The following is a 26,332-nucleotide window of genomic DNA, read 5'->3' on the forward strand; positions in this document are numbered from 1 at the left end:
TAAAATAATTGATTTACTAAAAGTCGGTGATACGAATAAAATCATCTTTTCATTCCTAACTAGAGTAAAAAAGGAGAAAAAAAAGAGAGAAATATATATATATATATATATATATATATATATATATATATATATATATATATATATATAATTATTTCATGTTTTTTTTGGTATGGTAACTATCATTATCAATGAACAAATTTTATTTAAAAAAATATAAATTCAAATTATTAATAAATATGTTTTTTTTTTTTTGTGGAATTTAAATTTAAAATTAAAATGGAATAAAAGTCAAAATATATAAACTAAAATAGTATTTTAGTCATGTTATTACTATGTTATCATTAATATTTTTAAAAATTAATTATTTTTATAATTTAATTAAGGTTTTAATGTTATTTAAAAATAAAAAATAAAAAAAAAAACTTAAAACAAGATACTTGGCAAGTGGGCCCAAGTGGGCCCAAGTGGACTATTATACATTAAAAAAAAAAAAAAAAAAAAAAAAAAAACCTACACCTATTTATTTTTTTAAAATTTTTGAAGTTTTTTTTTTTAATTTTTAAATTTTTTAAAATTAAAATACACAATATTCTGATTCTGTAGTGAGCGGAAGAATAATAAAAATAAATATATTCTTAGAGGCGTGCAGAAATTATAGTGTGCTATTTTTTTTTTCTTTAACCACTGACGTACACGGATGGATAAAACTTTTTGTTCTAGCTGATGGCCATGTTTATTTTCGCTTTGAATTCCGATTTTTATTTTTTTATTTTTTTTTTTTTTTTTGATGTTTTAGGTTGATTTGATTTTGCACCGCTCGAATCAAACAGCATTTGTGATGTTAGATCAACGAGTGGAACGTTTATCATGTTGAAATGGATAGAGATAAATTATCTGAGCATTAAATGATTCGTAGCTCTGATTAATGAACAATCCATTAAATTCAACCAACCATAATCGTTCCTCAAACTTCATTGTCATTGATTTGAGCGCTTTGTTTTTTGATTCATGTTTTTCGTAATATAAGCCATTGCTCTTTTTTTTGAAGAAACAGATATCATTTCCTATTTCGCAAGTGGTGGTCTCAGCGGATTAGCGTTTTGGTTTTTGTATCTCAGAGGGCGAAAGGAACGTTTCGGAGTTTCAATGGCGCGCGAATTTGGAGGAATATGCGCGGGTTTTCGGTCAATGGCGATGACGATGTTCAACTTTGCCATAGCGTTGGCTATGGTTTCCGGTGAGAGAAAAATGAAGCTCGAAACGGCGAGGTTGGACGGAGAAGGAGGTTCCGATGGTTTGAATCTGATCCGAGGAGCTTTGAATTTCTTGTGGCAATCGGACAGAACGGGGTATCATCACGTTTGGCCGGTAAGTTACAACAAGAACCTGTATACCTCTCTGTTCATGTAGATTTAAACAAAAATCCTAGTGCAATCAAATTTGTTTCGTTTGCGTTTACTCTTCTTCGGAAATATATTTTTCAGGATCGCGTACTCCTGCTCGCAGATTCTCTAACCATTTCAATGCTTCTCGAACTTAATTTTGAGCTGCTAGGCTAGAATAAATCTTGGTGTTGGAATGTTCAACTCCTCGTGTTCATGAACGGAGTTTTCGTCATTTCGGAACTTTTTCTTTGGGAAAAGCTTCTGAAATTCTCATGATTAGGCTTTGTCTCAGTTTAGATCTAACTCATTGTGCACATTTTTTTGGATTGTTCATAGTTTCGATGTGAAAATGGAATCCTGCTTAATAAAATCTTTTCATCTGTGAATTCAATGTTTTGAAAGGCTTTGAACTTTAGCTTCTGCCAAAACTATAGTTTATTCAAGGTCATATGCTTCGATGATAAACAAATTCATCGAATAAACAAAGCCAGCTTTATAATAACAATCATTATATCTTATAATACACGATTTCATGTTTTCATTACAGCTTCTCAAGATTTTCACAGAATTTTTTTTACTAATCACGAGTAAAGTAGATGGACTAATAGTGTATTATAATCTTCTTTACAGGAAATGGAATTTGGGTGGCAGATTGTATTGGGTTCTGTTATTGGATTTCTGGGTGCTGCATTTGGGAGTGTAGGAGGCGTCGGTGGTGGGGGAATTTATGTTCCTATGCTTAGTCTAATCATTGGGTTCGATCCAAAGTCATCCACAGCTATATCAAAATGTATGGGGAATGATCTTTGCAATATCAAACCAACTCCTAAATGCCACAACACTGTTTTCATACCAATTATTGTATCGGTAGCGAAAACAGAAGCAAAATCGGTCAATTTCTTCTCTTCAAACTACGTAAATCTTTGTCTCTTTATTTGATTTCTATTTGTGGGTGTGTAAGTGCGATCGATCTTGTTTCCGCTTTCACTACAACAATTGGTCCGAAACAAAATCGGTCAATTTCTTATCTTCAAAGTACGTAAATCTTTGTCTCTTTGTTTGATTTCTATTTGTGGGTGTGTGAGTGCGATCGATCTTGCTTCCACTTTCACTGCAACAATTGGTATCAAAACATTGTTGTTGTGGCATTTAAGGTACAATAATTGGTATCAGAACATTTTGATCGTAGCATTTAAGAGTACAGCACTCGAGGATTTGCTCTTAATGTGCCTAACTTGTTTAATCCTCCTTGTTTTGTTTGTTTGCTAAAGGTATGATTATGGGAGCATCGGTATCAACCGTCTACTATAATCTTAAGCTAAGACATCCAACACTTGATCTTCCTATCATTGACTATGATTTGGTGCTGCTTATCATGCCTATGCTCATGCTGGGCATCAGCATTGGGGTGGTTTTCAATGTCATATTTGCTGATTGGATGGTTACTGTCCTCCTCATCGTTCTCTTCTTAGGTAATTTTCAATGGTCATATTTTCTGCTCTGTTTATCGTCTGGCTGATCTGCGTGTTCTGCAGCTACATCCACGAAATCGTTTCTTAAGGGAGTTGAAACTTGGAAGAAGGAAACTATAATTAAAACGGTTATCACTTAAACTTGGATCTTCAATATTATGGTTCAAATATGGCCTATTTTTCTAACAATTGGATCACTTCTTTTCAATTTTAGGAGGCTGCTAGGCGTGCTGAATCAAATGGTGAGCCAATCTATTGTTAATCGTATCGAAATGGTGGCAATCCTTGTTCTTATTTTATACTCCACACCTTTTTACATTAGATCTTCAAGCCAATACAGCATATGCTCCTCTTCCTAGTGGCCCGAGCCATCGGCCCGAAACAGACCCTGCTGATCGAGAGGTATGTTCATTCTTAGTCATAAATGATACAAGAAATGAGAATGTTGAATTGGGTTTACCTTAGGATGTATCATTATTACAATAAATGGGATACGAGAATTTGCGAAATACATGTTAGTTACTACTGTTGAGCTAAGTTCAAATACTATAAGAACAATGAACTGTTGAAATGTGTTGAAATGGCAGGTTCCAATGCTGAAGAATGTGTACTGGAAAGAAATGGGACTTCTTGTATTAGTTTGGGTTGCTTTCCTTGCAATCCAAATTATCAAGGTATTTGGATTCTTTCCCTTCTCCGTTCTCTCTTTATTTTACAATCTTAATAAACTGAAACCCATCAATCTCTAATTGAAAACAGAAGCATTCACCCAATTGTTCATGGGAATACTGGCTACTCAACTTACTGCAGGTAAGTTCACTGCTACCTTTACAAATTCTCATGTGCCTTTTCCGGTTGATTTCTCTTACAGTTGACCCAAAATTGGTCTACAGATACCAATTACTTTTGGTGTATCTGGCTATGAGGCAGTCAGCTTGTACAAAGGACGGAGAAAAATTGCATCTCTGGGAAATGAGAAGACTAATTTTCAAGTTTACCAGCTTGTTCTATATTGCTTCTTGGGCATAGTGGCCGGAGTTGTTGGCGGCCTTCTTGGCCTTGGTGGAGGATTTATAATGGGACCCCTGTTTTTGGAGCTCGGCATTCCCCCGCAGGTACATATCTCAACCTCAACGTTCATTTATTATTATTATTATTATTATTATTATTATTATTGTAATAGAGGTCTATATATATTGGTAAAATTAACAATTTTATTAAACATAAAATTTTGATTTATGTATTTGGTTCAAGAATTTATTAGACACGAAACTGAAAATTTGAGAGTTTACTAGATATGAAATTTAGAAATTTAGAGATTTATGAGATAATTTTTTTTTTAATTTTTTGATAGTAAATGGAAGTTCATATATTCTTACATTTGATTTGGATAATTATACATTGAAAATATATATATTTCACATCCATATTTTTTAAAATTATCTTCTATGAAATAAAATTATGGAACCACGACTGCTTACTCCCTGACTTCAATCATTTCCAACTTTTGGTCCTTTGACTAGTGGGACCTTTTCATTGAACGTTGTGATATTATGTTATTAGTTTAATTACAAGTTTGGCAGCACTCTCATGTGTAATAGATTTTCTTTTAAAATGTCATATTCAAATTTTTTATTTTGTGTTTGTTGACGTATTCAATTTTTTTTTATTAATAAATACATTAGAGGTAGAATTTAATTTTATGACCAATAAATTCGTAAATTTTTAGATTTCTTGAATAGGTTAAAGATATATTAGCCCTATAATTAAAAATTTGAAGACTTATTAGATATAAAATTTAAAGAATAGAAGTTTATTAGACACCTTTTAAAATAATGACCGGTTAAATGTAAAATTATTGAAAGCTAAAAACTTATACATTTTTGTAGTTCTATTGATCTTTCATTTTTTATTGTTTGAGGATGAGATAATATTATTGAATTAGGATGTTAATTTGTGTTCCAAAGAACGTGAGACATTAGAAATCATATCAAAGTTAAACTTTTGTACCCTTTGCTTTGCAGGTATCGAGTGCTTCAGCAACCTTTGGAATGACATTCTCCTCGTCAATGTCCGTTATACAATACTATCTACTAGACCGTTTTCCCGTTCCTTATGGTAAATCAATTCCATCATTAAGCACATTCTTTTATGCGACTTTCTTTATATTAAGAGTGAACAAAAAAATTCATACTGATTAAGAAAACGAGAGCTCTATGATATATATGTGAAGATAATTATCTAAACTTTTAGTACGAAACTAAAAGCAAAGTCAAAGTGGATAATATCTCTAGTGAAGTATCTATCGTTCTTGGTACTTCCGAGATAACCACACGTATAATCTAGGCAAGAAATTTCAAAAGTTTTCAACCCGATTGAGCAACTAAACAAGTTGTGATATTGCAGCTGTTTACTTCACCATTGTGGCCGCCATAGCTGCATTTGTTGGACAACACGTAATAAGAAAACTGATCAACTTGATTGGAAGAGCATCCTTAATTATCTTCATCTTGTCCTTCACAATATTCGTCAGTGCAATTTCTCTAGGTGAAAGCCATATCCAACCAAACTGCTTCATCCCATTTTCCTCTATTATGATAAATAAATAAATAAATAAATATATCTTAAATGGTTTGCGGTTTTGTTTGGTAGGTGGCGTTGGAATCTCGAAGACGATTGGACAAATTCAGCGTCACGAATACATGGGCTTCGAGAACTTGTGCAAATATGACGCATAAGGTTTGACCTTTCTGGAAAAAGGAATATGATTTACTTAATGTTTTCAGGTTCTTATGATTATTTTGGAATTTTACTCTCTTAAATTTGATGGCTTAGATGCTCAAATTTATTGATTCGCATGATTGTTTTATGGGCTGAAGAGCCTAGACGTGTTTAGTAAAGCTCGAGAAAAGTTGAGCTTCGCATTTCTGTGCACTTGGGTGTGCTCGGATGTAGATTTTATAGATAGAATTGTGGAATTTATTTAGTACGGTTTTATTTGATGTTTTAAAGGTAAGATAACTCTATAACTTTTGTTGATCAAAGTCTCGTGTTTAGACATTACTCGACTTGGGTTCTATGAAAGAGAGTAAAATGAAAACGATAATAAAAGATGAAGAAGAAGAAGAAAAAAAAAACCTAACACAGATTCAGACGTGAAGTTGGAGGCCGATTGTGTTGACTCGTGAATCAAAATAAGACCTAACATAGATGCAGACGTGAAGTTGGAGACCGATTACGTTGACTCGTGAATCAAAATAAGACCTAACATAAATGCAGATGTGAAGTTTGAGACCGATTACGTTGACTCGTGAATCAAAATCGAGCACTTTACTAAATGCTAGGGACTTGTCCTATTGTGAAGCACGAGGTCTAACTTCACTCAACCTTCAAAACTCGATAACCAAACAATCACTCAACCTTCAAAACTCAATAACCAAACAATCACTTAACCTTCAAAACTCGATAACCAAACAAGTATTTTATTCATATTTACGACTAACTCAAAACATGTTTTTTTTAATCGACGCATTAGTTAAAAGAAGTAAACTAACAACAAACTATATAGTTGCACGACTGATCCATATACCATAGTATGATAAAAATTTGCACATTTAAAATATAAAATATATATAAAAAAAATTAGAACAAAATTATATTCAAACATATAAAAAAAATAGATATAAAATCAATTAACATAGAATATTTGATTTACACCTTTATCAACTTTTGATAGAAAGAAAAAAAAAATTGTTGAATTAAAAAGATTATCATTATAAATTTAGTTATAAATTTGTAAAAGATATATGAACATCAAAACGTGTCAAATAATTTCATATTAATAATTTTAAATTGATAGGTCAAATATCAAAATATGAAAAAAAAAATATATAAAAATTGAATATTATATTTAAAAAACCTTATTAAATCTATCAATATTAAAAAAATATTTAAAATAAAATTAAATACAAAATTGGAAATTAAGAGATTTATTTACCATTTATTAGAGTCTGAAACGACGGGGATTGACTTAAATTTGAAAGTTTTAAGGACTCAACTTTAATTTAATAAAATATTATTCTACGCTATCCTGGAATATCAGCGTCCGATCAAAGATTCAAAATCACACGCAACCCAGACGACCAATCTCTCTTATTTCCTCGAATTGAAAACCCTAATTCATTCTGTTCTCTCCATTTTCGAGGGTTGAGCGAACGAAATCGAAGCACCATGGTTTTCTATTTCAAAGCCCGGCCCGACGTCGGTGATTACTCCATTTTCATGGGGCTCGACAAGTACGAGAACGAGGAGCTTATCAAATACGGCTTTCCCGAGGATATTTGGTAATCTATCGTCTAGGTCTTTTTATTAATTTCTGATTCTTTCACGGATTGTTATTTGATGTCAATTTCATTGAGATATGGTTGAGAATGATTTCTCACGATCAATCCTGTCGGGTAAAAGTGCTTGTGTTCACGTTATCGCCTGATGTCTTTGGAAATTGGCATTTGATGTCAAAGTTCTATAGATTTGCGTGGTTGCTATTTTCTTTGATTTAACAGAGCTTTATGAAACTGGAAATCAACATTGCTGACGGATATCTTGCGGATTATGAAGGGAATTAGTTTATTTTCTTTATTGAAATCTTGAATTTTCGTTGCACAAGCCTTCTTTAGCCATGCAGGACTCGAACTTATCGTCTTGTCTGTTTTGTGGCTTTAAGAACTCAAGGGTTATCTTTAGTCTTATTGTGAGATCTCATGTCGGTTAGAGAGGGGAACGAAGCATTTCGTATAAGGGTGTGGAAACCTCTTCTTAGCATACGCGTTTTAAAATCATGAGGCTGATGGCGATACGCAACGGTCTAAAGTGGACAATATTTGCTAGCGGTGGGCTTGAGTTGCTACATATGGTCAGAGCTTGACGGTGTGAGGCATTGGTCAGAGTAGGGCTAGATCCTCTCCATAGGATACACGTTTTAAAACCTTGAGGGGAAGCTTGGAAGGGAAAGCCCAAAAGGGGCAATATTTGATAGTGGTGGGCTTGCGCGGCTACAAATGGTATTGAAGTCAGACATCGGGTGGTGTGCCAGCGAGGACGCTGGCCCCCAAGGGGGTGGATTGTGAGATCCCATATCGGTTGGAGAGGGGAACGAAACATTCCTTAAGGGTGTGGAAACCCCTTCCTAGCAGACGCGTTTTAAAACTGTGAGGTTAATGGCGATACGTAATGGGCTAAAGCGGACAATGTCTGCTAGCGATGGGCTTGGGTTGCTACACTTATTTGCGGGCTTCCTTCATCTTGTATCTGGTCTGATTTGTAGGGAGGACTTCGCTTAAGATTTTTTCTCTGATCATAGGTTGTTTTGTGCAGGTTCCACGTAGACAAGATGTCATCTGCTCATGTTTATGTGAGACTGCAAAAAGGGCAGACCATTGATGATATTAGTGAAGGGTTGCTGGAGGATTGTGCTCAGCTTGTCAAGGCAAATTCCATTCAAGGTAGAATTTGAGCAATCTATCAAACCTTAAAAATTCACGCGCGTGTTTTGGTAGATGACAGCGGAATTGTGTCACGAGGTAGAAGCTATTGACTATTGTCTGTTTTATCTGACAGGAAACAAGGTAAACAACATTGATGTGGTGTATACACCTTGGTCCAATTTGAAGAAAACTGCTTCCATGGATGTTGGCCAAGTTGGTTTTTATAACCCCAAGATGGTAAGCTACGTTGTTTTCGATTGGCTAGCGGATATATACATAAGAATTCAAGGTGATTTACGAACATTTGTCTTTATACACAATTCAGGTCCGAACTGTAAGAGTGGAAAAACGGATCAACGACATCGTAAATAGATTGAACAGGACTAAAGTGGAAAGGAAGCCTGATTTAAAAGGTAAATTGGAAATGAATTTTTTGTTGTTAGGATACAATATGAAATTACACGTTCGCGAACCAATGTTTCCAAAGTATGTTGTTTCTATTCCTAGCACGTCTCTTTGCACCCCTAAGTATGAAGTTTGCACATTTTGTTTTCTTTTTCCCCTTTTCGCTACGGAGGGAATGAAGTAATTTTCTAGGCATACATGATACATCAAATGTATCGAAGTCATCCCATCTTCCCATGCACCCGAACTCGTAAAACAGTTGACAAGCACTTTGTTTTCCATTATACAGCCGAACGTGAAGCAGTGAATGCAGCTGAAAGAGCAGAGAGGAAGCAACACCTGAGAGAAAAGGTTGGTTACAATTTTTTTGTCCCGTCTCTGAAATAACTCCTTTTTTGAACTATACCCTCTTGTCGGAATCTAGTTTGATATATTAACTGGTTATTATTTTCTCCTAGTTGATACGTATGTATGGCACGAGCCTCGACTTGCATTAGTCATTTATGTTTCGCCTCTTAACTCTCAAATTGATATCTACTTTGATAAATGAGTAATTGAAACATTTCGGTTTGTGACTGTAAAATGCGCACACAGACGAGAACAATAAGGCTCTATATATTTTCACGACGGTCTTAGCTTTTTTGTTTTTCTCCATATTTGTGTGTAGACATTCTTGCTCTAACATTTGGTAGCAAATCTATTCGTCAGACATGGTGGTTTTGCTAGATGGTTTCCAAAAAGTATTGTTACAGTAAACTTCCCTTTTTTGCAGAAACGACGTGAGGAACTGGAAAGGTTAGAAAAAGAGAGGCAAGCAGAGTTAAGGAGCTACAAGGGTTTGATGGTCTCTGAGAAAATGACATCTAACAAACAGATTGCTGCAACAAGCAAATCGCTACAAGAGCTGGAGGACGATTTTATGTGATCGAATTGATTGTTCGGTACGAACGATGCAAGAAATAGAAATTTGCTGTTCTTGGCCCGAAGTTGTTCTCTCGTACGTGATCAAATTATTGTGTTTAGGCTCGATGACGTTCAACTTGTTGTGTCTACCTGATGAGACGACTATACAAATAGAAATTTGCTGTGGCTTTCAAGAGAGCGGATTTATGGTGTTTATGTAAGTTGTAATTACTGTTACTCTTGTTTAATGATTATAAGGTAGTAGCTCATTTTGGCCTACTTTTCTTCTTTCTAAGAAGCCATTTTTTGGGTTCAATTATAAAAAAAACGCCCTTGAATTGTGAATTGTGAATTGTGGTATCCACTAAGAGTGAGGAGTGATTTTGCTTTTGGTGGTTTGATTGGTTAGACCCCTCACACCCAATTTCTTCCGGGGCAGGTGAAAGGCTATCATTGAAATTTGAAAGTCTGTCATGTTTGCCTTTCACAAAAGTAAATCGTACTGTAAAAAACCATTAGCTTTCCTCTCCTTTTTTTTTTCTTCTATTTCATTTGAATGCTTTGGTGGACTCTGACATAGCGGAACAAAACATTTTTTTATAAGAGTGTGAGAACTTTTATTGAGGGTCAGCTCCTTGCTGGCCCATGTAAGTACAAGATTTCTCTGGTTGAAGAGGGTAGTGAAAACCCCATTTGAAGACTTAACGTCTTCACTAACACACCGTTCAGTGTTTGGCTCTGATATCATTTGTAACAGGTTAAGCTTACTTTAACAACTGCCTTGCAAAGCATAAACTGAAGTAGAACAATCTGTTTGGTTCCAATTTTCTGCTTTTATGATCGAGCCTATCCCCTAATTCTAATTCTAAGAGGATATATATTGTTTTTGTCAATTTATAATTAATTTTCTCTATATTCCATTTAAATATAATTACTATTCTTCTCACAATTTTACTAAACAAGTAATGAATAAATAAATAGATTAGAAGTGTTTTATAAATAACCCATATTGATTTTTAAAAAAAATTAAAAAGTTTAGATATAAATTAAATATTTTTTATAATAGAAATGGTGAAAGGATGAAAACAACGTATGACGGAGTTCGCTTCCCGTTAAGACTTGTCGTTTACTGCAACCATTACACGTAAACACTGTCGGTAGTACGACCTCCATGGTTTACACGTGTCTAAATCCTTACCGTTCAATTTCCGAACGTGCAGTCATCTTAGCCGCTGGTTTTGAATCACTTTAGGCCGCCCCTTTATGTTTGAATAGAGCTCCGGACCGTTTAAATTATCGTTTCCGAGTCCTTGCCATTTCTCTCTCGCTACTGGTTCCTCTCTCTTTGTTTGGCGCATTCTCTCGTCCTCCAAATCAAATTTCTACTCCTCGATTTCTCTATTGAGATTCGTTAATGCGTCCTGTTTCGATCGCTGCATCGAGTTTCTTGTTTATCTGCACTTTGCTGCTCGACGCCGACGCCGGTGAGTTCTTTAGGGTTTCTTTGGTTAATCTTGGAAAACTTCCATTGATTTTATGATCTTCGCGTCGGCTTAATACTTTTCGCTTTCGTTCGAAGTTCCTTAGGTATTTCGGTCCATTTTCGTGAACTCTTTAACCTTTTTTCCTTCTATTTTGAGTGATTTTCCTTCTGAACTTTATGAAATGTTCTCTATCTTATCCTCGTCGTGGTTTCAGTTTATGCACACTTAGGTCGTGTTGTTTTCCGTTCCTGGAGTTCGATCGTGTAATTAGTCTTCAATCTGATCCTTTTCACGGTTGACGTGGAAATTGAATTTTTGTTAAGTCGCTCATCTGTTGTTTGTTGCTTACATTCTTAATAGGCTCTTAGCAGTCATTTTCGTCGTTTTGAGGTTTGGAAGTATGGTGAATATGTTTGATGCAAGTGTTCTGCCTTGCGCGAGTTTGATCGAGAATTGATAGCTTATTCCTCTCTGAAGCTGGATTCAATCGTTATACCTTTCAGTTTCTTTTCTTGATATGGATTTAGACTCGTTGTAGTAGTTATCTTTGAATCGCGAGGCCTTTTTTTTCTCTCGTAGCGTGAACTTTGGAACATCGATACACATTCATTTTGCTCCTGGATGAATATAAGATTATGCATGTTTCACATCAGTTATTGTAAAAACACTGCCTAAAGGAACTTTGACGGAAGTTATATCCACAGTCTGTCCCACGGCTGATTTACTATATCATCGATCCAAAGATTATGTTGAGCTCAGATTATATACCGCTTTGGACTACTAGGATTTACTTTACTGGAACTGATGTTTTTTGGTTTGATTCTTGCGTTTGCATAATGATTAGGCACATGTATATTACAGCAACAGCCGCATGTTTTATTTCTTCGTACTATTTCTTTTGTTCCGCTACCTGCATATTTTGACTTGTTATCTTCCATGATCAGAAATTTTTAGATGAAATGGTAGAATTTTCTACATTGGAATGATATAATGGTCTGGATAGATTTCTTTGGAGCAAGCCATTGTCGAGTAGGAATTGGGATATTATGCATTTGCCCCTCTATGTCAAGGAGTTATGGAAGGTGATAAGACGATCTCAACACCTTCAGACATACCTGAGATTCGAGATCAGAGGATACGTGCTCTCCATGGGTAACTTCATTTATCTATCTAAGCAGTTCTAATGCTTTGGCTCCACATTTCTTCATACTGCAAGTTTTAGCCTTTCTCTTTGCACGTTACTGATGCATTGTAAGTCTTGCAAGTCTTCTTAACCAAATTTGTCACCATAACTCATATAATCACTGTTTCAATTGCAATATTTTTGAATCCTGTTACATTATTTTCCTTAAAAAATTTCCTTGACTTCCGTTAGTTTGGAGAGGAATACCTATCACTAACTAGCTTGTTGTAATTCTGTTTTTGACAACTTGTAATTTTCCTGTCTTTCTTCTTATTTTCCCTGAGAGGTTGTAATTTGATTTCCATTGGTTCAACTAGAAATGTTTCCATTGTTGTGGTTTTATGTCTGAATTGACTTTATGTCCTGTACCACACATGTTCCTATACTATTGCTTGACATTCACATTTGTTGCCCTATTACTTTCTTGGAAGACGTAGACTAAATTCTCTGTTGAACGCTATGTATGTTCTTTTTGGGGGATGTTTAGGAGAACCAGTGGCCCTACAAGACGTTCAACAAAGGGACAGTGGACACCTGAAGAGGTAAGTTTATGATTTATCTTAGTGAGATCCTATACTTTTCATTATTCTGGTTTCTGGAAAGAATGATGCTGTTTTTCTTTTCTTTTTTTTTTTTTTTTGGGGGGGGTTCATCTTCATTGTCGCTATTTTTCTCACGATGAAGAATTGTATTTTGAATGAATTTTGTTGTTCCAATAGTTAAATGTTTGATGGATAAATATTTTTTTACTCACATCCAGGATGAAATTTTGCGGCAAGCAGTTGATCATTTCAAAGGCAAAAACTGGAAGAAAATAGGTATTATTGGCGTGTGGAAATATTGTAGAGGCCAAGAATAGGTTGTATTGTACTGAAGATGTTCTCCATATGAGTCATTCTTAACACAGTGGAGGATTTCTGCAGTGATTGTGATCTAGGAACATAGTTCATGTTTGCTTTATCTTATGTAAACTATACTTAACTCAAATTCTATTCTGGATAATTAGATAACCTAATTAATTGTGCTTTGTCAAGGAGGCCATACGCCATGATGAATTATATTTTGCATGAACTTCTATGTTCTTCTATTCATCACTGGTTCATTTGTTATGATGGTTGTTTGTAGCTGGATGTTTCAAGGATCGGACTGATGTACAATGTCTACATAGGTGGCAAAAGGTTTTAAACCCCGAGCTTGTCAAGGGTCCATGGTCTAAAGAGGTGGTCCGCTTGTGAAATTCCAGTTATCACGATAATTTAATCAACATACTCTTTATATAAGTGTGCTATTTTTATGGAATTATACTTGAACTTACTTGTTTGTCTTGTGAATTGTATATAGGAGGATGAAATTATCATTGAACTGGTGAACAAATATGGACCAAAAAAGTGGTCTACATTTGCAACCCATCTACCTGGACGTATTGGTAAGCAATGCCGAGAAAGGTATGACAATTGATTTATTTTCTTGCTGATTTTTTAGATTTTGATTTTCCTGTTTTACATATTATCCCTTTGATGAGCCCCGCCTGTTGAAAGTTTCTCTTCTGGAAGCCATTATATATTGTGGTGTCATCAAGTTGAACTTTTCCTGCATTCGTACTCGATGTTCTATTAAACTTTCAGCTGTCTTTCCCATATTATTTTACATAAATTATTTCCTCTTTTTCAGGTGGCACAATCACCTCAATCCTAATATAAACAAAGAAGCATGGACCCAAGAAGAGGAGTTAGCTTTAATTCGTGCTCATCAAATTTATGGGAACAGATGGGCAGAGCTAACGAAGTTCTTACCTGGAAGGTATGTCCCATATGTAGCTTAAAGTTGAGGCATTATGCGGGTTGTTATACATGTGCATTTTTTTATTCCTATAAATCTTTTCAGATTAAAGTTGTTACCATCTAAACTTTTTTGGATTTCTTTTCATTGCAGCTTTATTCTCCAGAACTATATTTCTTTCCAGTTTTTAATCGGAAAATTTTCACTTGATCATGAATGATGTTATATTTGTGCTTTTATGATCATTAGGACAGACAATGCCATAAAAAACCACTGGAACAGTTCTGTCAAAAAGAAATTGGATTCTTACGTGGCCTCAGGCTTGCTCACACAATTTCAAGATCCAATTCCCGCTGGACAACCAAACCAACTCCCAGTTTCATCTTCAAAAGTGCTTGGTAGTGGAAATGACAGTGGCTTAAATGGAATGGATACAGAGGAGATTTCAGTGTGCAGTCAAGATCCATCAGTTGCTGATAGCTTTATGAGTGATTCAGCATGTGCAACTCTGCACAAGAGAAAGGAATTTCATTTAGTTGAGGATTTGGAGTTGGGAAAGGAGCAAAGTATCAGCCCAGTATCCAGTTCTGAACCCTATTACCCTCCTATGGAAGCAATTACTTGTCCCATTGCTGAGTTTGGTCAAGAAGTGGGTCACTCTTTATCACCTTCAGAGAAAAATGCCTCTGATTGTAGAACATCTTCAAATAGACAGCACCAATGTGATTTGAATGAGTTTCCTAACATCTCTTCGTTACAATTGGGTATAGAAGCATCGCAATTTAAAGCAATTGGCACTAGGATGGGTGAAAGTCATGGAGCTTCCAGTTCTGCTCAAACTTCTTCAATGATAAAAGGAGCTGCGGCCTCTGCCCAAGCAGAGTGCATGTTTATATCTGATGATGAGTGTTGCAGGGTCCTATTCTCAGATGCAAAAAGTGACAGATGCGATCTGACTAGTAATCTTAAAGAAGGCTCTTCTGTATCAGAAATGTGTGATTACAAAGTTCCAGTTCACTCTTTTAGCACTCCAAAAGTTGAAAATAACCATGCCTTAGCTTCACAAATACATAATCCTCCTTCAGGAACTGATGTGCAGGAAAAAAATTCCGTGCACCAGTCCGGCATGCCAATTCCATCCACGGTTTCTGTCAACAATGACATGATTTTATTAGGTGGTACTGGACCCAACCAACTATTTGTAGGAGCCCTAGAGCACGGATATGTAACTAGCCAACAGAATGCGTTTGCCTATAATGGTGGAACATCCAAGTCTTCCTATTTCGAGGTTGCAGATAACCCAGAAATGCAAGAACAGCCTGGTGGAGCAGAAGACCTGCCAAAACCAATGTGTATAAATCCATTTGCTACAGCAGCAGATGTCACCGGTACCTGTTCTCGTTCGGATGAAAGAGCAAAACAAAATGGCGAACATCAAGACTCCGGTGCTCTTTGTTACGAGCCTCCTCGTTTTACTAGTTTAGATGTTCCGTTTTTCAGCTGTGATCTCATACAATCTGGAAGTGAAATGCAGGAGTACAGCCCACTTGGTATACGCCAGTTGATGATGACTTCTCTAAATTCTGTTACTCCATTCAGATTATGGGATTCACCATCTCGTGATACTAGTCCAGATGCTGTACTGAAAAGTGCTGCCAAAACTTTTACCAGTACTCCATCCATTTTGAAGAAACGCCACCGTGATTTAATGTCTCCTCTCTCTGAAAGAAGAATTGACAAAAAGCTGGAAACCAATGTCACATCTAGTTTGACAGAAAACTTTTCACGTTTGGATGTTGTGTTCAATGATGTGGCTGATAAAGCTTCTATACTGTCTCCATCTAACCTAAAAAGGAGTATCGAAGATTCTGCTGAAGATAAAGAAAATGTTTATTGTACCTTTGAAGTGAGAGAAGAGAAGACAGATGACGGTAATGAATCTCGAAACGCAACGCTGTCGGAGAATAATTTTCCAAAAAGTTCTTCCCAAGACTATACGAAACAAGAGACTGCTGATACCGAGATGATATGCGTTCAATCCGCAGCTGAAATTGTGAGTCGTTTTTCAGCTATCTTTTTATTGCTAAACTATCTTGAGTGTATTGAACGAAGAATCGAGTTTACTGGTGTCCGACATTCAATGCCTGAGCTCATCCTACGATTAATCTGATAATTTTACTATTGGCAGGTACCTCCTGGAATCCTGGCTGAACGTGATGCGAATGACTTGTTTCTTCACACTGTTGATAAAAAAACTCTCAGTTCAAGTACAGGAATTAAGAAACATTACAGTCCAAGCAGACTAGCAGACGATGTTTCAAAGGTGTCTTCTGGGAATTCTCATGGGCTACCTTGCAGCAGCCCGCCTACCATCTGCGGGAGTTATCCTGATGGACCGACGCACGAACTCCCCGTCACATCATCGTCTTTTCATGAGAAGATGGATTCTAATCGGCCACAGATTACGGTCAAGGGAATTGCTTCGTTGTAAGATTCATTAGTCTTTACACATTTAAATTATGGAGTTCCCAGTCTTTATGTTCTGCTTTTCTATGTCCTAGACCTGAAACTGGTGAAACTCCATTTAAGAGAAGTATTGAATCCCCTTCAGCATGGATGTCGCCTTGGTTCTTCAATTCTTTCCTACCCGGCCCGAGGATTGATACGGAAATATCGATCGAGGTAATTATTCAGATTGTTTGGGTTAATTTGCAGTTGGATGAGAAGTTTTTGTAAATGAACTTTTTTTGCCATTTGGTCAAATTGTTGTATGTTTGTGTTTATTATAGGACATGGGATATTTTTCGAGCCCCAAGGGAAGAAGCTTTGATGCAATTGGGTTAATGAAACAAGTAAGCGAGCGAACGGCAGCTGCATGTGCCAACGCCCATGAGGTGTTGGGCAATGAAACTCCAGAGACACTACTCAAGGGAATGAGCATGAAGCATCTCCATTGTGATGAAACTCTTCTGGTATGATTCTCTCCAACTTTTCCCTTCTTCAACCTTCCTAACATCATTTTTTTTTTTTTTTTTTTTTTTTTTTTTTTTTTTTTTACATTTCTTAAAATTCAAGGCAGACTAAAAGCAAATTACATAAATGACCAAAAATCAATATTTTTGATAAACCAACTTTTTAAATCATTGTCTACCTCTAATTTGCAATTTAACTATTTTAACCATTTTCTGGATCTTAAAAATTAAAGGAAGCAAAATTAATGATTTGAAATCTGGATTTTTTATAGCATGTGAAAGATCTACAAGTGTGTCAATCGACTTGTACATTACATCTTAACAAGCTTTTACTTATGTTCAAAATGAGAATCAAGCATCTTAGCAAATTTTTGGTGAATCATGTTTTAAAATATTATACTCGATTCTCGAAAATTTGCATTCTTCAAAAACACAATTGTGAATTCAAGCCAGATTTCAAAAGCAAAATAAATATTTTAACAGCAACTTTGGTTGGTTTTCAAAAATTCTGCTTGGTTTTGAAATTATTATTTTTTAAATAGGTAACGAAGTAAAGACTTTCAAGTACTAAAAACATTGACTTTCAAGTACTAAAAACATTTGTTAGTATAATTTTACAGAATATAAACTAAATAATTATCTCTAACAGAGTTGAAAGAGCAGGTTTAATCATTTTGAAGGCAGATTTTTGTTAGAAAAGTAGGTCATTTTGAAGGCAGACTTGTTTTTGGTTGGTTTGTCGGTTAGCTCGGCCTACGAAAAATGATATTACTGTAAGCTTGTATGATTTCATTTTTCAGGCAGAGTGTCGGGTGCTCGACTTCAGCGAATGCGGCTCTCCGGGGAAAGCAGAGACAGAGTGTGTGAAAACTACAGCTGCGACCTCCCCTCCTTATCTTCTCCCAGCCTCCAGGTAGCTACCAACACCCCAACTCGGCATTTTTTCCTTCTATTTTTCTTTTTCCTTCTATTTTTCTTTTTCCATCAGTATCTAAAGGAAAATACTATTTACCTCTCTTTGTTAGAGAGAAAAAAAAAAATGTGCTTTACTTGTAATTCTAGATTACCCGTCTGAACTGATAGCATCAACTATATTGAGAAAAGCCTTATTAAGGCATATGAGCCCTGATAGCTCAAAATATTACAAACCTGAGTTAAAAAGCGTCTCTCTTCCGGTGAGGGAAGTAACAATTTTTATTTTTTAAGGGTAAGAACTGAGCAAATGTGAAAAGTATAAAATGAGTGTTGCGTACAAAATTTAGACGACACGGGTCACGGCTGCGTGGATTGCATCGGCAAGGTGTGGGACGGTCCTCGAGCTCAAACCTGCCATGCTGATTCTCCTGCACATATGACAGATGTATAAATGTTTTGTTCTTTATTTTTTCACTTCAATTTTTCTGCGCTGGTTATGTTTTACTTGTGAAATAGCAAGAAAATACAGCGCAAAAAAATCAATTTCATGTTTGATAAATGTTCAAATCTATAATAAAAATTTTAACTCGTGACCAATTACACACAAATTATAAAGGCAAAAGTGGTGTCAAAATTCCAAACACAAAAGTGAGTGTAAAGAATCTTTTAACACTTTTTTAGATTTCAGAAGCTCATTCGACACACATACAAAAGTTGCAAATTAAGTTATAAAATTTAAAAGGTTTAATAAATTTATGGTAATAAAAATATTTATAAATTAATTACACTATTAGGTGTGATATTAAATTTTATATTTTAAACTTCCAATTCAGCCTTCAGTAAATCAGAGAATTTTAGAAAGCTAAAAGAACTGATAAGACTAATAGACATCTCAAAATTCATTTATTGGGTTAAAAGAATTGCGATCTTTTTATCTTTACCAATTCAAAATTTGAGAAAAACATAAATGATTACTAATGGCATCTATGTTTCTCTTTTTTTAAAATGAAAATTTTGAACATTATTTTTTTTTTCTTTTAAAAAAAAAAACGAAAACACTACAGAAACTAAATTCCGGTGATAGCATAGGTGAATGATTGGGCATTTTGGGGAAAATAAAGGGATATTAAAGCAAAGATAAGATGGTTCCTTACCCATCAGAGGTCATGTAAATGTGATATTCTTTGGTCATGAAGCTAACTTGTTCCGAGTTCAATCCAGTGAATGTAAACATTCCAATCTGTTTGATGATGTGACTCCACTCACCAGGTGTACCTGCCCACACATGGACGGTGAATAACACTCCCACACAACAAACCCTTCTCTAAGAACATATGCTCCAATTCATCCAAAAATAAATTAGCAACTAATTATTTCGCATATGTTTAAATAAGATAAATAATCTTGATTGATCATATTGTATCTTCTACAATATTTTAAATTCTCCAAATGAACAATCCCTGTTTTCTCGCTACAACCACAACAGATTGACGAGAAAAACCATCGCTGTCACATCAATACACAAGGCGGGCGCCCCCAGGTGCCCCCCTTAATCATTCACCCATCGTAGCCAATTTTCTAAGGAGTCTAAAACGAGCTTCCTAGATTTGACGTGTACTAAATGAATCATAATAGATAAAATGGATCAAAGGTAAAACTAAATCAAGCACCTATTTTTTATATGGTGAAGGAACAATAAAAAAAAAAAAAATCTACCCTACTCCATTTACTATTTAGTTAAAGACGAGGATACAAATAAACTAAAGTTAAGAGGTCGAGATTATTAGCCTCGATCAATATGAAGGTTCAAAAAAACAACCATCAATTTTGGATGGGACTACAGTTTAGTTAAAGACAAGGGTCCAAATAAACTAAAGTTGAGAGGTCGAGATTATTAGACTCGATCAATATGAAGGTTCAAAAAAACAACCATCAATTTTGGATGCGACTACAGTTTAGTTAAAGACGAGGGTTCAAATAAACTAAACTTAAGAGGTCGAGATTATTAGCCTCGATCAATATGAAGGTTCAAATAAACAACCTTAGATTTTGGATGAGCTGCAATTCATCACTATGGTTCTAGTTCTTAACTGAAACTTTTAAGATGAATTTTATTTTGGAGTATATTAATTTATTTGACTTCGAAAACTACATTAGACATGACATGATTAAGTTAGATTTTGGGTTAGAACTCAAATTAGAATACTCTTATCATCCACCTTAGCCTTTGAACAAAACTGATAGCAAAGAGGCTACTAAGCACTCAGAACGAGAATACTAAAAGAACCACGTAAATATCAGCAGTGATATCGGGAGAATGAATAATAAGAACAAGAACACTAACCTCGAGCACTCAAGGCGTCAAAAAGTTGCTGGCGCATGCTAATAATACGGTCTGCCATGGCCTTCAACTCAATAGTCCATTCATTGAACAAATCCCTAACGTTGAAACAAAGAAAATAATTTCATTATGCATGAACAGTTAAACCGGTTCCATACGGGTTCTCAGGATTGGAAAGAAAGTCTAGGTGAGCATCTTGCATATATGTATGTTCACCTTCCCAATCTCTGTTACGGGCATATGAGAAGTTTTAATTATTACCTGTCCTTCAGGATTGTAGCGACAATGGATGCCCCATGAATGGGTGGGTTTGAGTACATGGGCCTTATCACTAGTTTCAGCTGGCTCTCTACCCTGCTCGCAACATCAGCATTCTTGCAGACCTGTGCGACAGTTACAAAGCGTAAGATCAAGGCAGTAAAGCTGAAATACCAGCTCAGACCCCATCCCATCCATCTTCATGCTAAAAATATTTTTTTAAAGAAAAAAAATGTTCATCAATTGTAATAATTCCATTCTAAATTGTATCCTTACCAATTTAGTTAACATCTTTTTTTTGTTAATAATAATACAAAGGCGATGCTACAAGGGTTATTATACATGTATCCGAGTTGAAGGGAAGGATAACCTTTTCATTTCATTTTCTCTTAGAAATGCTAAGTCAACCTTTTCCTTAGTACTATGTTAACAAAAAAGATGTTAATCCCACAGACTCAATTAACCAATGATTCAATCAGTTAAGGTATGCTGTTATATGACATCCCAATGAATCACTAGTAAGAATATTCTTCCAAAAATCTTACAATGCTTAAAGCGCCAACACGTTCACCGTAGAGACCCAAATTCTTTGCGTAACTCTGGGCTACAAAACATTCACCTCCATCGGCAACAAATAAGCGTACAGGTTGTGCATCCGCATCCAGACTTCCACTGGCAAAACCCTGGATCATAAAAGGCAAAAATATCAGAAACTTAAACAGCAAGATTGTCTTATTAAGTTCCTGACATGCAAGTCATTTCTCATTTTTTTACTATGTAGACCTCTCTACCTGGTAAGCACTGTCAAAGAAAGGTAAAAGCTGTTTCGATCTCATCAACTTCCTGATCTGATCCCATTGTTCAAGGGTTGGATCGACACCAGTTGGGTTATGAGCACATGCATGAAGCAGTACTATGGCTCCAGATGGAGCAGAACCAAGATCTTCCAAGAGGCCTGTGACATTAAATTGTCCAACCCAATGGTAAGCAATAATAAGGTACTAACATACACAACATCATAAGTTTCCGTAACAAATCATCTTAAATCACTCCTACATAGAATGCCAGGGGCACTGCAGTGTAGAAGACTATACAAGTTCAGAATAATTTAATTGCGGCACAACTTCCATTACAGATAAAACACATTGGAACTCATTATGGAGGTAGAACCAAAAAAGATACATTAAACAGTTAAAATAGAGTACGAGTTCGAACCTTGAAAATCCAACCCTCGTGTAGAGGGATCATAATATCGATAAGTTTTTACTGACAGACCAGCCAGAGTAAAAACTTTGGGATGGTTTCCCCATGTTGGCAGGGGAATGTATATTAGCCGCTGGAAAACAAGAAAAAAGGAATCATGAGAGAGCTATTACCATGTACAAGTAAAGCCTAATAAGTACGATAATGGACACCTAAACATTCCACACCTCGTGATAATGTCTTGCCAAAAATTCACCACCGACCCTCAATGATCCAGTACCAGACAAGCATTGAACAGTTGTGACACGGTTCTCGAGAATAGCAGGGCTATATAAAAGTTAGAATTAGATCATCTAAAAGAAAACTATTGAACGAAGGATGCGGATCTGAGAATAAGCAACCAAATATAAAGGCAACACCTAGCAAATAAGATTTGGTATAGCTTACCTGTCGGCGCCAAAAATAAGCTTAGCGCTCTGTTTATTAAACTCTGCCAATCCAACAATCGGAAGATACTCCTTAACTCGTGAACTGCAGATAATTAAGAATAGAACCTCAACATATATCTACATTAAGTAAGGTTATTAAGAGAATGATCAAGAAAATTACCTATCATTAACAAGCTGATGCTCTGCTTTTCTGACAACGTTCAAGACAAGTGGTTTTCCTTCCTATCATATCGAAATACCACAAGATTAGAAAATTTCTAAATAGACAAACGAATCGCTTAGACATCTTAACAGCGATAAGATAGTATAATCAAGCTCCGACTATTTTTAACACCAAAATAGATTAACAACATCGCGATTTAAAGCAACAGATACGTACCTCTGTCCTATAAGCACCGACGCCCAGATTCAACTTGTTCGGGCTTGGATCTTTGTTGAAAGCAACAGTCACCTATCAATTCCAAGTTCAACACAATAATTGATATATTAGTAAAACTTCCTCCAAAACATCGGATAGATAGACGCAAAATTCGTAAATATGCAACGAATAAACATAGGCGAGAAGCTTTTTGTCCGACAGTCATCAAAACATCAGATAGATAGACGCAAATGTGTAAATATGCAATAAATAAAAACAGGCAAGCAGTTTTTTGTCCGATAGTCATTCTATTCCCTAAAATGATCCTTCAGCGTTTCTAAAGCCATAATAAACAGCTGATAAGCGGAACAATTTCCAAAACACTACAAAATGACATCGGAAACAACCGTCAACTAGAAAAATTAGGAAAACACATAGCCACGATCACGATCCACAACCAGCCAACAAAAAACTCCCGATCACGAGGATCCAAAAGCTCGACAGAGTTCATTTCCATAATATACGGTAAAATAGAAACAGACAAGTTAGAATCAGACGCAAAAATTTAAAACTAACAACACGAGAACAGAAGGGAAAAAAAAAACGAAAACGAAATCCTCTGAACTTGTCGGCAAGCAAACAAAACAATGCAACTCTAAAGCAGATTAATAGGCAAATCAAGGAAAGAAAAACCTACAACGATTGATCAAAAGACATAGCGATACAGAGAGAGAGAGAGAGAGAGAGAGAGAGAGAGAGAGATTACTCCGAGAATAGGATCTTCAGGAGCACGAACAACATGAGCGAAAACCGAATCACTTTGCAACGAGGAAGTAGCAGAAGCAGAGAGTGAATCAGCCATGGCGGATGAAGACGATTGAACCAGATGCCTAACGAGAGCGTTAATTCTTCGATCGGTTGGATCACTATTTGAAGTCGAACTACCGGAAATAGCAGTGTGTTGAACGTCAAACAAGGGGCGCATCTCGCGTGCTCTCAATTCCCTTTTTACTTTTTCCTTTTTCTTCCTTGATTTACTCTTTTTCCCTCTTTTTTTCTTTTCTCTACTTTGGCGCTGTTTTATTTTTCACAGTTCGACTTTCCCTTTTATACGTAGTCGAAGACGAGGCTTTCATTCCAGAACCGTCCCACCGATATACATTTCTGATTATTACTATAAAAAGAAAATAAATGTAATTAAAAATAAACCAAATTTTATTTTATTTTATTTTCCGAAAATATATATATATATAGATGATACCATACAAATATATTGGGAAATTTTATTTTTAAAATACTAAATTAATAAGTAGCTCATAAATTTCGAAAAGTTTCAATAATATTCAAATTAAAAATAAAAAATAAAAAATATTATTAGTTTTAGATACAAGTCGCTAGTACTTTGTTTCAAAAATACCTTCCAACAAGTTGGTTAATAAGCTCCACAAATTTAAAAATACTTTCACCATTAATACTAAATTTAAAAGTACCAATAAAATTTTAATTTACCCTTTTATATTTATTTTTAAAAAAAATATTACCATAAATATATGGATAAAAACTGTCTAATAAAACCTGATAAATTATCTATAAACTCTTTAATATTACTTTGTAAAGTTCACGAACATTTTTAAAATTTGGTATTAACCGTAAACGTATTTTTTAAATTTTATTTTTTTTAAATTAAGAGTATTCGTGAAACTTTTGAAGATTCAATAGAAAAAAAAATAATAAAATAAAATATTGACTATTTATATTTAAAATGAACGAAAATTTTATTTTTTATATTTTTTAGGGCTATTTTAAAGAAAATTCCAAGTTATTGTTACTAATTAATTTTTTTTAACATATATACAATGGAGAAGTAAACGATGTGACACGTGGCATGCATGGCGGCAATGTTTTGTTGGCACGCATACCGAGGGAGACAGAGGTCATTGCAACCCATGTTTCGCACGTGGCATTCAGGTGCACGAAATGGATTAGGACTAATTTCCCTTGGCACGTTTCTCGAGCACTCCCACGTGGCTCAAGCACAGACGCCTGCGATGGCACGGAATGGTTGTTTTTGTCTCTGCCCTACGAATTATTCTGTTCATATTTCTATATATTAAATATTTTATTTTTTTATACTTTGTTGGTATTAAGAATTGACATTTTTAATTATAGCTTATTTTAAAATATAATGTGTTCATATAATTATATGTCAATGGAGCTTTTATGTTGACTTTTTTTAATTATTAAAATAAACTTTAAGCTTATAATATGGTATGTTATATATTTTAATAGTCTCGCAATATTAATTTTTCTAAATTTGGAAGTATGAGCTTAATATATTATAATATATAGTTTTTAAATTATTTGTATATTTTCAGTACTTTTAAATTTTAATTCTAATATATATATTAAAAAATAACAGCTTTTCCTCTACGCCAAGAAGAAACATAATTGCACAAAGAAAAAATGAGAAACCCTACGTTTATCTTTGTAACCAATCCGTCACTTTCACAATTCTATCCACATTCTCTTTGGTTCTACACAATTTTCAACCATCATATAAATTCTTATAATTACTATCGAATCTGTCTTAGTTTAGTCTAAAAAATTTAAATTTCAACGAGAAAATTCTAATCGAAATTTTGATAGTGTGAGGAGAAGAAAGAAGTCATGGCTCACGTTTGACACCTTTACCGGTGGTAGGTGAACCCTATAGCTTCTTCTCCGTCACGAGAACAGTAGTTGCAATGGCAAGCAGCTCTAGGACAATCGGGTGCGCTTGGTCGGGCGGGTAGAGGGAAGAGTAGGAAAGAAAGAAAAAAAATATTATGTCAAAATTTAGTTTAACTTGGAATTAGTCAAGATATTGTAATCAGTTAATATTTGGAGAATAATATATTAATTATAGAATATATCTTCAGATATTATTAATTGGTTAATATTTTTCTTTTAAAATTTGATTACTAGTATATTTTATTTTATTCTCAAGTTATATTTTTATTATTCGTAGGTATTAGACAGTAGCTTGTATCATATCTAAATGCTGTGAATAACAATAAAGATTGAACCATCTCAATTCTATTTCTCATTCTTAAATCTGTATTGTTTATCTGAGTAATAATATTTTCAATTCTTGTATCTGTATTGTTTATTTGAGTAATAATATTTTCAGTGGTAAATATTGTGTTACTATTTTAATTGAATTTTATGTCTAATAAAATTTAAAACTTTTAATTTCGTGTTTTTAGTAAATTCATTATATTTATATATATAAATAAAACATATGAATTAAATTATAATTTGAAAAATTAAATAAATACAAACAATATACTAAATTTATAATTTAACATAAATAAAATTATGTAACCATTTATGATTACAAACAAAATAAATGTACAAAAATTCAATATTTAACAATTTGGACATTAATTCCTACCGCTTAAATTATTATTAGGATTAAATTATTACGTTAAAAAATAAAAATAAAAACACTATAATTATTCACTAATGGATGATTAAGCCACTGAAACATTGGCGGGAAGGATGTGTTGGAGAAGGCAAGAATGCGAGAAGGCATATGGACGGACACGTGGGACGTCGGCTTCCAAACGAGCCAGAGGAGATTCAGTGCTTATTATCTGGACGACATGTCGTGCCCCTTTATAGATATGACTTTATTTCACGCACTTAACAACAGCGTTGTTATGGAGTCACACCAATCAAATTTTGTCTCCCAAAAATG

At 34.8% G+C, this 26,332-nt stretch overlaps 4 protein-coding genes across 5 annotated transcripts; 3 read left to right on the forward strand and 1 right to left on the reverse strand.

The window, feature by feature from the left end:
• The first annotated feature begins 748 nt into the window (after positions 1-748).
• LOC111796508 (sulfite exporter TauE/SafE family protein 3) lies at positions 749-5,881 on the forward strand. 2 transcript variants are annotated; one of them, XM_023679158.2, is made up of 12 exons: positions 749-1,371; positions 2,019-2,178; positions 2,660-2,860; positions 2,924-2,988; positions 3,075-3,102; positions 3,183-3,262; positions 3,448-3,534; positions 3,620-3,670; positions 3,754-3,975; positions 4,885-4,978; positions 5,267-5,407; positions 5,513-5,881. In XM_023679158.2, exons 1-12 carry the CDS (start codon positions 1,150-1,152, stop codon positions 5,596-5,598), a joined length of 1,437 nt encoding a protein of 478 aa, XP_023534926.2. In that variant the 5' UTR covers positions 749-1,149; the 3' UTR covers positions 5,599-5,881. The 2 variants fall into 2 exon arrangements, with proteins under 2 accessions (XP_023534926.2, XP_023534928.2); XM_023679160.2 differs by lacking the exons at positions 749-1,371; positions 2,019-2,178 and adding an exon at positions 2,185-2,423.
• Positions 5,882-6,948: 1,067 nt separating this feature from the next.
• On the forward strand, positions 6,949-9,996 carry LOC111797666 (uncharacterized). Its single transcript, XM_023680743.2, has 6 exons — positions 6,949-7,203; positions 8,234-8,361; positions 8,477-8,580; positions 8,669-8,756; positions 9,038-9,099; positions 9,521-9,996. Exons 1-6 carry the CDS (start codon positions 7,091-7,093, stop codon positions 9,671-9,673), a joined length of 648 nt encoding a protein of 215 aa, XP_023536511.1. The 5' UTR covers positions 6,949-7,090; the 3' UTR covers positions 9,674-9,996.
• Positions 9,997-10,941: 945 nt separating this feature from the next.
• Positions 10,942-18,464, forward strand: LOC111796878 (transcription factor MYB3R-1). Its single transcript, XM_023679674.2, has 12 exons — positions 10,942-11,135; positions 12,080-12,287; positions 12,806-12,860; positions 13,079-13,136; positions 13,444-13,538; positions 13,660-13,763; positions 13,990-14,118; positions 14,347-16,150; positions 16,286-16,584; positions 16,659-16,779; positions 16,887-17,069; positions 17,870-18,464. The coding sequence occupies exons 2-12, from the start codon at positions 12,211-12,213 to the stop codon at positions 17,984-17,986; spliced, it is 3,042 nt and encodes a 1,013-aa protein (XP_023535442.2). The 5' UTR covers positions 10,942-11,135; positions 12,080-12,210; the 3' UTR covers positions 17,987-18,464.
• On the reverse strand, positions 18,133-23,673 carry LOC111796879 (aspartate aminotransferase, cytoplasmic). Its single transcript, XM_023679676.2, has 12 exons — positions 23,360-23,673; positions 22,615-22,686; positions 22,396-22,457; positions 22,234-22,317; positions 22,014-22,113; positions 21,799-21,919; positions 21,375-21,538; positions 21,129-21,266; positions 20,587-20,708; positions 20,329-20,423; positions 19,139-19,259; positions 18,133-18,412 (listed from the first exon to the last, which is right to left on the reverse strand). The coding sequence occupies exons 1-12, from the start codon at positions 23,576-23,578 to the stop codon at positions 18,328-18,330; spliced, it is 1,383 nt and encodes a 460-aa protein (XP_023535444.1). The 5' UTR covers positions 23,579-23,673; the 3' UTR covers positions 18,133-18,327.
• Between the last annotated feature and the right edge of the window lie 2,659 nt (positions 23,674-26,332).

This window comes from Cucurbita pepo, chromosome 6 (genome assembly GCF_057944985.1).
Source record: "Cucurbita pepo subsp. pepo isolate OVF chromosome 6, ASM5794498v1, whole genome shotgun sequence".
NCBI classification, from domain to species: domain Eukaryota; kingdom Viridiplantae; phylum Streptophyta; class Magnoliopsida; order Cucurbitales; family Cucurbitaceae; genus Cucurbita; species Cucurbita pepo.

What these genes read in the sequence shown, in the direction of transcription:
- LOC111796508 (XM_023679158.2), top strand. Translation starts at nt 1,150, where the DNA reads ATGGCGCGCGAATTTGGAGGAATATGCGCGGGTTTTCGGTCAATGGCG. An exon ending in GGTATCATCACGTTTGGCCG is followed by an intron (nt 1,372 to 2,018) that starts GTAAGTTACAAC and finishes TCTTCTTTACAG; the next exon opens with GAAATGGAATTTGGGTGGCA. An exon ending in CAGACCCTGCTGATCGAGAG is followed by an intron (nt 3,263 to 3,447) that starts GTATGTTCATTC and finishes TTGAAATGGCAG; the next exon opens with GTTCCAATGCTGAAGAATGT.
- LOC111797666 (XM_023680743.2), top strand. Translation starts at nt 7,091, where the DNA reads ATGGTTTTCTATTTCAAAGCCCGGCCCGACGTCGGTGATTACTCCATT. An exon ending in GTTTTTATAACCCCAAGATG is followed by an intron (nt 8,581 to 8,668) that starts GTAAGCTACGTT and finishes TACACAATTCAG; the next exon opens with GTCCGAACTGTAAGAGTGGA. An exon ending in AAGGAAGCCTGATTTAAAAG is followed by an intron (nt 8,757 to 9,037) that starts GTAAATTGGAAA and finishes TCCATTATACAG; the next exon opens with CCGAACGTGAAGCAGTGAAT.
- LOC111796878 (XM_023679674.2), top strand. Translation starts at nt 12,211, where the DNA reads ATGGAAGGTGATAAGACGATCTCAACACCTTCAGACATACCTGAGATT. An exon ending in AGGATACGTGCTCTCCATGG is followed by an intron (nt 12,288 to 12,805) that starts GTAACTTCATTT and finishes GGGGATGTTTAG; the next exon opens with GAGAACCAGTGGCCCTACAA. An exon ending in GTCAAGGGAATTGCTTCGTT is followed by an intron (nt 16,585 to 16,658) that starts GTAAGATTCATT and finishes TCTATGTCCTAG; the next exon opens with ACCTGAAACTGGTGAAACTC.
- LOC111796879 (XM_023679676.2), bottom strand. Translation starts at nt 23,578, where the DNA reads ATGCGCCCCTTGTTTGACGTTCAACACACTGCTATTTCCGGTAGTTCG. An exon ending in CTTATTTTTGGCGCCGACAG is followed by an intron (nt 22,114 to 22,233) that starts GTAAGCTATACC and finishes ACTTTTATATAG; the next exon opens with CCCTGCTATTCTCGAGAACC. An exon ending in ATTTACATGACCTCTGATGG is followed by an intron (nt 18,413 to 19,138) that starts GTAAGGAACCAT and finishes TCATATGTGCAG; the next exon opens with GAGAATCAGCATGGCAGGTT.